This window comes from Panicum hallii, chromosome 4, assembly GCF_002211085.1.
Source record: "Panicum hallii strain FIL2 chromosome 4, PHallii_v3.1, whole genome shotgun sequence".
Classification (NCBI taxonomy): domain Eukaryota; kingdom Viridiplantae; phylum Streptophyta; class Magnoliopsida; order Poales; family Poaceae; genus Panicum; species Panicum hallii.
In genome coordinates this window covers 9,623,779-9,637,174 of record NC_038045.1, presented here as the reverse complement: position 1 = coordinate 9,637,174, position 13,396 = coordinate 9,623,779, and the positions used below count along the sequence as shown (strand labels likewise).

General features: G+C 47.7%; 1 protein-coding gene across 1 annotated transcript; it reads left to right on the top strand.

Annotated features, from left to right (window-relative positions):
* Window positions 1-5,612: 5,612 nt before the first annotated feature.
* On the top strand, window positions 5,613-9,840 carry LOC112890324 (RING finger protein 44-like). The gene is made up of 2 exons (XM_025957233.1): window positions 5,613-5,861; window positions 9,418-9,840. Exons 1-2 carry the CDS (start codon window positions 5,613-5,615, stop codon window positions 9,838-9,840), a joined length of 672 nt encoding a protein of 223 aa, XP_025813018.1.
* Window positions 9,841-13,396: the final 3,556 nt, after the last annotated feature.

Below are 13,396 nucleotides of genomic sequence, written 5' to 3'. Positions count from 1 at the left end.
TTTCTGAAACGCTCGCGGAACTGGTCCCACGTGAGAGCGTCACGATCCCGAGCTGGGTAGGACTCCCACCAGTCAAGAGCGGAGCCTCGCAGCTGCCCTGCTGCGTAAAGGACTCGCTCCCGGTCATCGCACTGCGCAACAACCAACTGGCGCTCCACCGAGCGAAGCCAGTCGTCCGCCTGGAGTGGGTCCGTGGCGTGAGAGAAGGTCGGCGGGTGACCTCTCAGGAAATCCACACGCCTGTCACGGGGCTGAGGTGGCGGAGGAGGCGGTGGCTGAGCATGGATCTGCTGCAGAGCCTGAACGGTGTTGTTCAGGGTCGCCATCATCTGCATCTGGAGCTGGAAGAACTGCTCCGGGGTCAGTGGTGGCGGCATCGGTAGCGGCTGACCGGTACTCTGGTTGTTCTGCTCCTGCTGGTCAGAACCGGAACCGGTGCGCCTGGTGTTCACCATCTGATTGCAACAAACGAAATTTATAAGGATAAGATATCGTGCAGCTGCGGAAATGAAACTTCGGAAGGATATGACAGAAAGAAAGGAATATAGGTTTTTCCCCCAACGTTCTAACTCAATTTTATTATTTAGTTCAAGTTGGGTTAGGTCGATTTGCATGAACAAGTTTAACTACTAGACTATGCAATCAACCAAAAATCCAAATCAAACATTTGCATAATAACAAACATTCAATATTCACAACTTAGTCGAGTTTTCCACACTACTCAACTAACACACTCGTTCTAGCGTATTTTTATCGGGACAACCTAAACTTATAAATTACCGGATTAGGCGACTCAGGCCAACGTCTACGGAAAGCTCAAGCTATTTCTCAGAAAAGACGGGGAGATAGCAAATCTAGGGCTTAAGACTCAAGGAATAGAAGCAGAAACCATGATGATTGAAGATTTGCGGAAACAAGGCAAAGGAAGGGAAGTCCTAAACTCGACCGATTCTACCTAGGCTTCGTCCTACAGTCGACACGGCTCTGATACCAATCTGTCACACCCGATTTATAAGAACATAAATCGAGCAATCATATATGCGCCAGGATCAAGTCACGCATATATACAACAGATTATCAAGATATCACAACACATGTTAGGAATAACATTAATATAAATCGTAAATGAATCATAAATGAATTATTTTATTACAACCGAATCAAGAATCGGTTCAAGAGTTGCGGAAGCGTAAAAGAGATACATGAAGAGCTGGGCGCCACAGGGACGTCGACTGGGAGACAAACGCCTAGAAGTCGTCGAAGCCGCTGACGTAGTCCTCCACGTTGCCGGGCACTGAGCAGCAGTCGAAGATATCCAAAAATAGAACAGAAGAGTAGAGAGGCAAGTGTGAGTACAAACTCGTACTCAACAAGTATAACACGAGCATGAGGCTCTAAGGTTAGCTGACTCAACTGCATTAGCTTTTAATCTTGGCAAATTTTATTAAAGCTAATTACTACAAGTGGATGAATTACCATAACCCAAATTGCATAAGAATTAACCAATATTAATTAAGAACTACTGAGAACCATCCAAACCAAAACCACCCGGGGAATCGCCCTCGCCAAAGGTTGATAACCCCACTAATCAGACGGAGGATCTGGGCCGCTCATGACTGTGAGCACAGCTGATATATCAGTTTTACACTCTCGAGAGGTTGCACAACTTTACCCACAAGTCGTGAGCTACGCTAGTTATTCATCACACTTCCTTAGGTGAGATGGCTAGCAAGCACACTACGAGACCGTTACAAAGAATCACGTTGGTAAGGTGTAACCGCTAAGGATTCTGGATCAGCAACGATGGGGCCCACCTCCGGGGGTACAAGACACACAGCACAGACCAAGCCGGAGGAGCAGGGACCATTGAAGCTTACCACCCCTCTTGCCCACGCAGGTAAGTTACTCCCGAACCAAAATGACCTAATTAATAAGTCAAGACCGTCCCATTCCAGTCTTGTGGTTGCGCGGTTGTCCCAGGTTGTCGCTCTATGAACCGGTCCTTATGGAGAGTGGCCAACCAAGCACTAAGCACCGTGCTGGCCCCCTAAACCAGGTTTCTAACAAAAACATCTTTTAAGGACGCACAAACCACTCAAGCACACAGCACAGAGGGTCGGCTCCAGAATTAAGTTGCATAAGACCATTAATCAAATTAATTAAAAAGGACCAAGATATGTTGTAGTGCAGCAACCTAGCACAACTACCAAAATGCAACCCATAGGATATATATATAAGGATATAAAGGTGGCTAGGAAGTCCTTATAGGCATACAGAATTAAAAATGCAGTATGAAATTGTATTTAAAAGTGATAGGAGGTTCATGTTATACTTGCCTTCCTCGTACTCTCCCGGCTGCTGCTCGAACTGCTCGGAAGATGGCTGCTCCTGGTACTACTCCGGTGGCTCGACGTCTATTCACGATCGCAACAGCAATACATGGGCCACACATGCACACACATGCAAACAATAGCAAATTATAAGAAACAGTACACCAATACAATGGAACAGCACATAAAACTAGTCTAAAGCTATTCTACGTGTTACAACGATCGTGTGGATATAAAGAACGCTTAAAACGGAGCTAAAACGCGAAAACTGCGCTTAAAACAGGATTCAGGGGCTTATTTGTAAGAAAACTGGAGGTCCTAAGGGGTTCTGCGCAAAAACCGAGGACTTAAACGTAATTAAAGCCTAGACACAGGGGCTAGCTCGTGAAAACACGAGGCCTGGACCGCGGGTTCAATTTCCAGAAAAGCCAGGGGCCTAAACGAGGGGAAAAGGACCTGTCTGCGAAACTTTTTGAACTACGGTGTACTGCGGTTTTATTCCCAAGAAGGATAGGGACTCTTTAGCAAAATGGCCAGGCTGAAGCGGTAAGATCTAATCAGAACGGTTGGATTTGGATCCTGCGGTTCGGAACGAAGGGGTACGCGGTTTCTGTTTTGATCCGTGGATCGTGGATCGGGCGGCCAGGATGAAAAGGGGCAGAAGACACAGGAGCCGGCGGCGGGAAAGATCACCGGAGCTCGCTCCCGCGGCGATGGATCGCCGGAGCTGGCCAATCTCGGCACTCCGGGCCGGAATCCAGGCGGGAAACGGGTCAAGGAGGTGTGGCACAGCATGAGAAACCGATCTAGGGTTACGGCAGGGTTCGTTTGGGCACTGTGTGGCCAGACCACGGGCGACGGCGGGTCCGCACGGTTCGGCTCTCCGGCGAGCGGCGTCCTGGCCTCAGGATCGACCAAAGCGCACGACAGCTAAAGCAAAAGAAGGAGGGGGCCAAGCTGTTGCTCACCCAAGCGGGGATTGGCCGGAGGCGGCGTGCAGAGGCGTCACCGTGGCGGCCGGCGGCAGAGGTTGGTGCGGCGCTTGCGGATGGGTCGTTGCAGGGGTGCCCCGAGCCTGCTGATCCGTGGAGGAAGTCCGTGCGAGACCTGCGGAGGTGTAGTGGGGGTGAGGAGAGTCCCGGGGTCGCCGGCATCTAGGAGATTCACGATGGACAGAGGGCTCACCGGAGCTGTTCGCGCACGATTCAAGCGGCCGCAGAGGACGGGAATGAAATTGAAGCTTCGGAGAGATCCCCGGGCGTGTGACAGAGCTGCGTCGTGGCTCGAGGAAGTCTGTGGAGCGGCGGAGGGGCGGGTTCACGGAGGAGCCGGGGTGCCGAGCGGCGGAGCAATGCGGGGGGAAGATTCTAGGGTTTGGGGGCGCCGCCACGACTGGGAATAAGCTGCAGGAGGGGTCGAGGTCGCTAGATAAAGCCCGGCCGGAAGTCTCGTCGCGTGGGCCCGGAGGAGATCAGCTCGCCGGAGTTATCGGGGAAGAGGTTGCGCGCCGGAAAGGAACGAGGAGGGGGGAGAAGAACGCGCTGACACGCGGGCCCCAGCTGCCAGCGAGAGAAGAGAGAGGAAGGGCGCGTGGGGTGGCCGGCTGAGGGAAAAACTGGGCCGGGGTCGTGGCCCACGCGGAGAGAAGGAACGAGGAGAGAGAGCTGGGCCTTGGGAGACGCTTGGGCCAGGAGGAGAGAGGAGAGAAAAAGGGCCCGAGGGAAGAGAGGGGGGAAGGGAAACTGGGTCGGGCTGGGCTGGGAGAGAGGGTTGGGCTGGCTCTTTTTTTTCCCTTCTTTTTCCTATTTCTTTTCTACACTCAATCTATTCACACAAATCCATTTGAATTCAATCAAATTTGAACTCCAACCCTACAACTCAACACAAACAAAATAATGCTGCAGCATGAGTGCACAAACAATTTAATCCTATGATATATTTTAATTACTTGCGTTATAAAATTACCTTAAAATGCGAGATAAATTAGGGAAACTCCGGAAATTTTATTTGAGCCCAAAATAAATTCATTAAAATTTAAAGAAATTACCTCAGGGTGTTACAATCGTCCTCTTCTTCGACAACGTTAGGGACCTCCCTCTCCACATAGGAATCCCTACTCTCTGCTTCATTAAGTCCTTCTTCACCGTGTTTATTCCAACATCGATAATCCTCCATGAATCCACGTTTGATCAAGTGTGATTTCAACACGTCCTCTTGAAGATATCTCTTCTCATTTTTGCAATTCTTGCATGGGCAATAAAGATACTGTCTACCATTATCCACCATATCTTTCTTCGCGTTCTCAATGAAGGCATGAACACCATCCATATACTCCTTGCAAAGGCATGGACCATACATCCAACTCCGATACGACATCTATATAGAATATGAAATCAAAACATTACGATTCTCATACTACTACAAATCAAAATGATGAAATAATTAAATCTTGTGCTAGATAAGCTATAGATATAATACATGCATACTAACAAATTAACCAACTACTATAAAAGAAAAAGCAAAATCCAAATAAAATTCATAAATTTTGAATATATCCCAAATATACGCAACATCCACTTAAAAAAAGCATAAAAGAGGAGGTAGGAAGGAGAAGAATTTGGAGAAAGAATTAACCTTGGAAGAAGATCACACCTAGAAGAGGAGGGAACACGCCCTAGTACTCTTTGCACAGCCTTCTTTATGCCCTCCTGGTCTAGGGAGGTTGTCAAATACACTTTCTGGATGTGCCAAGTAATACGAAGGAATCATAATTCTTGTACTTCTAGCTAGTTGGCACTGACCCAGCCAAGGCCAAATAAAACCCCTCGGAAAAGAAAAGAAATCAAGTGCAGTATCAGAAGAAATCTAACCTGCCTCCCAGCTCGCGCAAGTAGTGTGAACTTGTTATCCTTAGCTGGCACCTGTGTAATGAGATCCGACAGGTTATTCCAAGTTTTTAACATGATTCGCATCTGTAATATCCAGGGCAGGCACTGTTTTATGTGGGGACAAATGCGAGACGCGCCTTAGTAAGGTGCGTCTCGCATTACTTCGTGGGGACAAATGCGAGACGCGCCTTAGTAAGGTGCGTCTCGCATTACTTTCCCCAGGCGGGGCGAAGGTGGGAACTAATGCGAGACGCGCCACCCAAAGGCGCGTCTCTCATTTGTCTAGTCTCAGAACAGTAAAGTAAAGCGAGACGCGTGCCTATAGCACGCGTCTTTCTTTAGTCCCCTCCTGCTATTTAAGAAAAGAAATAGTCACGAGATATACTGCTGAACGATGAGCACTGCTGAAATCCCCCTCCCCAGCGTCCCGGAGACCGCGGCGCTCGACATCACCCTCCGCGGCATATCCTTCGAGACCGCCGCGCTCCCGGAGTGCACTGCCTCAGAGATCACGGCGGTCGCCACCACCGGCAGATCTGCGGCGCCTCCTCCGAGACCGCCACCAGCGGGCTTCTCTTGGAGCGCGCCGACACGGGGACCACAGCGCCCATCACCACCAACATCCCTCGCGCATCAGGATCGGGTACCCCCCATTGTTACATGTATTTGTTGGAATCATCGCATTCTGCCTGTATCTGCATCAGCAAACCCACAAAACCCACGGATGAAGTTTCTCTTTGTTTGCTTTAGTGGTAGGATTGTATCGATTTCTATTTTCTCACAAAACCCGAGCTGGTCCAAGATGAAATTTTCGAGCTGGTCGAAGCTGTTTAGCTACTTCGGCGGCTGCCTCCCTACAGCAACTGTTCAACCAACGTAAGCTGCTGTGGCACGAGCACGATAACCAACAATTACGGAGGGCAGGAATCAGAAAGCCAAGCTAGCGCTAGTAAGCAAGCTGCATTGCCTGATTTAATATCCATGTAATAATTAATATCGATGTAATAATAATTGCTGGATTTAGCTAGACCAATTGCATCTGTGAGATGATTTGTATTGTGAGATATGAGATGTAATGTATTGTTACTCTTGGAGCTGGGAACTAATGTAATGTAATATAATATAGAGCAGGTACGACAAATGCGAGACGCGCCTTAGTAAGACGCGTCTCGCATTACTTTCCCCAGGCGGGGCTTGTTTCGGAGGTGGTAACTAATGCGAGACGCGCCACTCAAAGGCGCGTCTCAGATCTCAACATGATCTGAGACGCGCCATCCAAAGGCGCGTCTCGCATTTGTCTCACCATGCGGGCGCGTCTCAGAACAGTAAAGTAAAGCGAGACGCGCTCCTATAGCGCGCGTCTTGCTTTAGTTAAGCGAGACGCGCGCTATAGGGGCGCGTCTCGCTTTACCCTCCCCCACCCGCGCAGCGTCGCGCCCGCATTTTTAGCGCGTCTCTCTTTCTATAATCTGAGACGTGCTCGTCTCAGATTGCTTGCTCCTATTTGCTGTTTTGGCGTAGTGAATATTGTTTGTTCAACTTCAAGATGAATTGACTTATGGTTTGCTTGACTTAGTGTAACGCCGATCTGTCTACAAATGTTTGAAACTAGTTGTGACTTGTCAGACATGTATACAAGCAGTGGCGTACCTAGGAGTTTTTTCAAAGGGTAGTATGCCGCAATATCTTTTCCATATGAACTTCGGTATAATCCATATACGAACACTATGAACCGTATGTAATTCGATAAACAGTTTTAAAATTTTGCCAAAAATTTTGATATACAAAATTATAATTAATGTGCAAAGTCTTAAATTGTTAAGTGGAAAATTGTATAAATGAGAGTAGAGATAGTTCAAACAAATTAAGTTTAAATATGCATAAAAGAAGCTTACACGTGTACAATATGCAAGGTGTACCACTAGCATTATTGATGATTAATCTCAAAATATGAAATCAGGTTAGGTAGCTCCAGCAACAATAGTACACGAAAGAGTGAATTAGGCAAGAGCAAAATAAAGAATGGAGCATTTGATCAAGCAAAAATACTACCTATAGCTACGAAAGGGCACACGATTCACCAAATTGATAATACCCCAGTTATATTGCTTCTTTGCAAGTCTATAACAATTAACAAATCAGAAAACGAAAGGACATGCTCTGCACTCGAGTCACGAACCTACGTTGGTCTGGCTGGAGCAATGGAGCCGTGGACGACTGGACGAGCAGGCAGCAAGCCGCAGGCCGCCAGGAGGGCAGCCACTAGCAGCCGGGTCGGTGGGGTAACGGGGAATCGAATGTGAACCGATCGACGAGACGAGGCGGCAGAGCGAGACGAGACGAGGCGGCGCCGCTGCGGACTCACAGTCACCCTCTCGGAGAAGCCTAGTAGTGGTGGTTTTCCTTCGTTTTTACTCCTGGGTTGGGCTGGGCGGGACTGGCCACGGGTATGCCGTGGCCCACCCAGCGTACCCTGTGGGTCCGCCTTTGTATACAAGCACTTGTGCATCGGAAAAGGGAAAATTAGATTCATACCATTAAAAAATTTTGAAAAAAGACCATGGAAAGATTCATGTTTAGAAATTTAGCATTGAAAGACTGCTCCGTTACTACTTTCTACCATTTGCATTCCCGTAAACTTAGATCCTCATCTGCCACCTCCGTATTCCTATGACACCTGAGCTCCACTCGTCACCCCTAACCTCCAACAGGCGTGGCCGGCGGACAAGGGCGGTGGGGAAAATGAAAATGACGCGCTGCAACGACGGGGACGCGCGTCCCCCACGTTCGCAGGCACGAGCTGCAGTACTGCACACCCATCCGGTCAGCCGTCCCCCACGACGAGGAGGAGCTGCTGGAGCGTGCGGTCGCGGAGTCGTGCCGCGCGAGCACGGCCGCGGAGCTTGACCTCCGCTGCATGTTGGCCACGGCATCGGTGAGCTCGTGGGTGATACCCGCTGCTACGCTCGCGATGCTCTGGTTAACACCAAGTTAACAGGATGGTAGATTGCTATAACGGAGGAAACTTTGGATGCTAGTATTCTAAAGTAGAAATTTTCAATGGTATTTTTCTAAACTCTGGATCTTTTAATGGTATTGATCTAATTTTTTCATGAGAAAATATGTAAACCTAGCTAGTGGTCATTGTCCATTTTACTACAAAGGCTCGATGGATGGCAGGCTGGAAGTGTATGTATATGATGGACATTTACATGGAATTTTACACAAACTTAGTTTATTTGTAATAAATATTTTTTTTATGCGTAGTAGTGGGTTTCCTGACGGCCGTACCATCAGGGTTTATTTTTCCAACGGGCTTTCCTGACGGCCGTACCACCAGTTATTCCACCCCGAAGCGATCAAATGCGGTCTAAACCAAGTCCTCGGGGATGCTGTTCCAGGAAGAGCTACAGTTGACGAAGGAGATGCTGCTGAAAGCCGTTTCCTGGTAGTGACCAAACACCCTGCACATACAACGAACCGTACGAATGCCGCCAAACCACTCCATCACTTAACATCATAATCTCCTTCGTTATTGACTGATTGACAGGCACCACAACTACTATCCCTCTGGCAGATTTGACCAACTCATAATTAATCACCTTTGCTTATGCGCCAAACAATAATTAAACCATGCCTCCGTGTAGTAAGCTTGGCCATTTCTTCTCTGATCTGCATCATGATAACCTGAATCACGACTTCAGGTTCAGAAGAAGGATCCTGACAACGCTAGCGTACCGTCGCCGGCCGGGTGCCTATCACGCAGCAATAAACAAAAACGGAACCGCGCCAGTAACCCGTCGCCTTCCTCCCCTAGACTCGCACTTCGCAATGATTGGCTTCGTTCCGTCCAGGTTGCGGAGTTCGGAATTTCGGATCCCGCTACACGGCTTGCTCAAAGCCTGAGCTCGCAGATAGTATAAAGCCATGCGCCAAAAATAAGAGCTCCTAGCAAGTAGCAACAATCAACTGGTTTATTTGAAGCTGCACCCATGTCCATCCCTTTACCCCCGACGCCAGGGATTGTCTTCCCTCCACCTCCGCCGCGTCCGCCGCCTCCACCATGGAGTCCGCCGCTGCCGCCACCTGCTCATCACAGAAACTCGAGTTCTGCGGGCGGGGCCATCGCAGGCATCAGCATCGCCGTCGCGGTCCTCCTTTTCGTGGTCTCCTGCATATGCAGCATCATACTGGGGCAGCGTCGCCAGAGCGGCGCCAATGCGGCCGCCGAAGCTGCGGCCCTCGGCTTACGGCCACCGCGGGCAGCGGCGCCAGATCATCAGCCGCGCCACGGCGGGCAGCAGCCGCGCGGCGCCGCGCTACCTGAAGGCGAGCCACGGCGCGCCAGCGGAACGGCGGGCCTCCCGTCGTTCACGTACAACCGGTCGGTGAAGCAGCACAACGTGACAGGCGGTGCCGGCGGCGAGGAGGCGGCGACGTGCTCCGTGTGCCTTGGCGCTTTCCAGGTCGGGGAGACGGTGCGGCTGCTGCCGGTGTGCCTGCACCTGTACCACGTCGAGTGCATCGATCCGTGGCTGGAGGCGCACTCCTCGTGCCCGATCTGCCGGACAGGCACGGAGACGGCGGTGGACGGCGGCCTGCTGCCGCTGCCGCCGGTTTAAGTGCGCTCGTCTTCTTTGCGCTTGGAGGCGTGCAACAGGTTTTGCATCCGTAGCGAGGTATTTTTTGTTATTGAGCAAAATATACTACAATTCTCGAACTTGGCTTGCAGCGCCATCTAAATATCCAAACTTCCAAAATGCATTTTTAGATTCTCAAACTTGCTAATTCTATTATGGAATCCAAATTATTTTTTTAAGTTAAAGAAAAAGTGTTTATGTTGACGTGGAGTTTGAGCCTATTTTTTAACTTTTTTGCTAAACTCTTATATTTTCTAAATTTTTACCGAAATTTTAATCCAAAACATCATGCCCGAAATTTTTACCAATGTTTCCTCCAAAATATATCACATTTTTGTTTTATAATTTTTTAATAAATTGTGTCATATCAGTTTCGTTTTCGTATCATTTCTATAGACATATCTTTTGTATTTGAAGATATTTGTACAGATAAATTTATTATGAATTTTTCTGCCTGTACACGTTTTGTATGTAATTTTATATTTGAATCAATTATATAACTTTCAATTTAACTTAAGTAATTGTGATTTGGACCTCACATGATACGATTAGCAAGTTCAAGGATCGAAATATGTATTTTGAAAGTTCAGGGACCTGGATGACACCCCGAGCTAAGTTTGAGGACCAACGCTGCATTTTACTCTTTATTATTTTTAAACCGTATAAGGTGCAACTGCACTGTAATTTTCAACGATTATTTTTCTGACCATTGATTCAGATTAAAATAGGTGTCTATGTCTTGGAGACATGAGGTAGAGGGATTCATTTTGTGATATTGCCTCCGGCCAATGTGATTACAACATATATAGATGTGATTTGCTATCGCCACGATAGGACTCTTCTTTTTCTATACCTTCATATAAGGATTTCGGAGTTGTCGTTCCAGAGACTATTCATTCAAATGCGATAACGTACTGGCAGAAAGTGCTGGAAAGTGAGGGTGTGATGTGTGTTATTAAAGTTTATATTTGTAAATGAAGTTGGAAATGGGATGAATATTTAAGAGGGCCCAAATTTCAAACCTTTTCACTCCTTGATCAAAGCTTTTCTTATATGGCGTGTCATTTAGGTGGTGTTCCCCTAATTTCTATAGCCTTGCCATCGAACATCAGCTCGGACAAATAATATCCTCGCATAAAAATAGTTATTTTTTTCAAAGCAAGGGGTTTCACTAGCTAGAACTCTTTGCACATTCTTCTTCATGTTAAATTAATTTTGGCAATTGATAAAAAGATCTAACGTCAAAAACCCTAAGCTCCAACTTGCAGTTTCAATGAGATTTTTCAGTTCAAAGTGAAACTGTGGCAAACCCCCTGCGGCCTGCTTTATATGTTCTAGTTTATTTAGCAGACCGGGGCTCTACTCAGTGCCATTCACGTATATTCCCACTTCTAGGTCTAGCGTCTCTTTGGACTGGCTATCTGGCTTCTTGATGCCAAGCGTCGTTGCCAAAGCCTGGTACACAACACATAACAATGAGCCACAAAGTTACTCTTATATTATCTGTACACAAGATGTAGAAGACTCTTTGCATCATCTTTTCTTACTGTGCTCATTTTTCACAACAATATTGGGGTATTTTACAACAGCAGATCACTCCAACCTCCCATCCCTTCCAAGTCCTGGAGGACTTGAAACAGAAGCTGCTTCGGCCTTTCTTCATGTAAGTTATCATGCTCATAGCTTGGAGCATCTGGATAACTAGAACTGGAAATGCTGCAATTTTCAATCATCGATACAAGCATGCAAAGCTGCCTTTAAACATGAGTTTTGCCGTGGTTATCCATAGGACAAATTAAAGAAAATATAGTTACCCATGATAGTAGAATTGACTAGATCACATTGTAGTATCTTTCATTCTTCTCTTTAATAAACCTCTTTTTATATTAATATATAAGCAGTAGGAGCCTTGTCCCTCCTGTTTTCCTAAAAATAATATTCACTTTGATCTGCCGAGCCCCCGGATATAACAACTTTGAGTAGTGTGACTATATCTCCACAGATAATCATGCTACAATGTTGACAATCATCATAAACGAGGTAGACCATGGTTATATGTGGAGGACCAGTTTCTAACGTACTTTAATAGCAATCGACAGACAAATAACACGAAGCAGATCAAGAACAGGATAAGAACTTTCACCAACAATCAAAAACTGGCTGACCCGTCTATGATCTTTCACCTGCAAATAACAAATGTCACGATCCTAAAGTTAAAACCATGACTAACTTTTAAAGCATAGCATCATGTACATCATTAAGGCATAATGAAGCATCATGTGCATATGTTTGCATGAGTTTATTTATTTCCTAGTCTTGTTTGTGTGAATGCTTGTGAAGGAAGTTTCATTTTTACTATGCAACTGTGCCCCCAATTAATTTATTTAAATAGTAGACTTAAAAATATAAATTTACAGTATTTGTTCATAATTTTGTGGTCATTAAACCGAGGCATAAAATTCTTGAAAGGTTCAAAAACTACCGTTTTGTTCTTTTTTCTGTGAATGTTGTATTTTTTTCCCACGGTGGGGTTTCCCTCGAATTCCACTACTCATCGTAACGAAATTACAGTACTCAGAGTTTACCAGTGCGTTCACGTTCATCCAGGCACACGCCTCAGGGTGGTACAAGCTCTGCCACACATGGGCCAGTTCTTCTACCCCAAAACTAGTAAACTATGACTACACAAAACAAAAGAGTCTGAAAGAGCAGGCCCTCTCTGACCAGCCAAAAAAAAGGAAAAAAGGAGGATCACATGCGCCTATGAATGTTGTATGGCAGATGTTTGAGTGTTTGTTGCTGAAGTATGATTTTTAGGGCACGGGAAGTCGTTGTTTTGCAATTTTGAAGTTCAACTGTTATTTTTATCTTTGCCACCTGGTGGGCCCACTCGTCAGCAGCACCCTCCCCTCTTTCCGCAGGAGCTCACGCCTTGCTTGGCTGCCATGGGCGGCGAGTCCACTTTGGCGACCATCCATTGGCCACCGTGATTTGGGGGCACGCGAAAAAACACCCTTGCCCCTCGCCCTCGCCCCGTTTTAAGCCTGATCATCGGCCCCGAACCCAAACCGTAACCCTCACCCTCCATTGCTGCCGCCTCCCTCTTCTTCCCCATCACCGTTGATGCCAAATTCGTCGCCCACGGTGAGCGCTGCCGCAATTACTTGCGCACGCAACACCCCCCACCCCTTCTGCAACCCGTTTTGCTCATTAACTCACCGTTTCCCCTTCAACGCAAGGCTCCCGGCAGAGCACCGCTGCTCGCCACCATTCCTCATCGCGTAGATCCTCGTCGTCGAGTTTGCCCTGCCCGTCCGAGCCGCTGGTGAGCCTTGCTGACCCCTGGACCGCGCCATACGTGCGTTGCCGCTCGGTCCCGTGCCGCACCGTGCGCACTGCACGTCGCGCGTGCCTTGCCGCACTCTGGCTGTGGTCAAGGCCGGCTTGGACGTGCCTTGACCCGACCTAGGCCCCCTCGGCCGCGGGCCCCGCCTGTCAGCTTCTTAGGGTAGGGCTGGCTGGTGGATCTGTTTGTTAG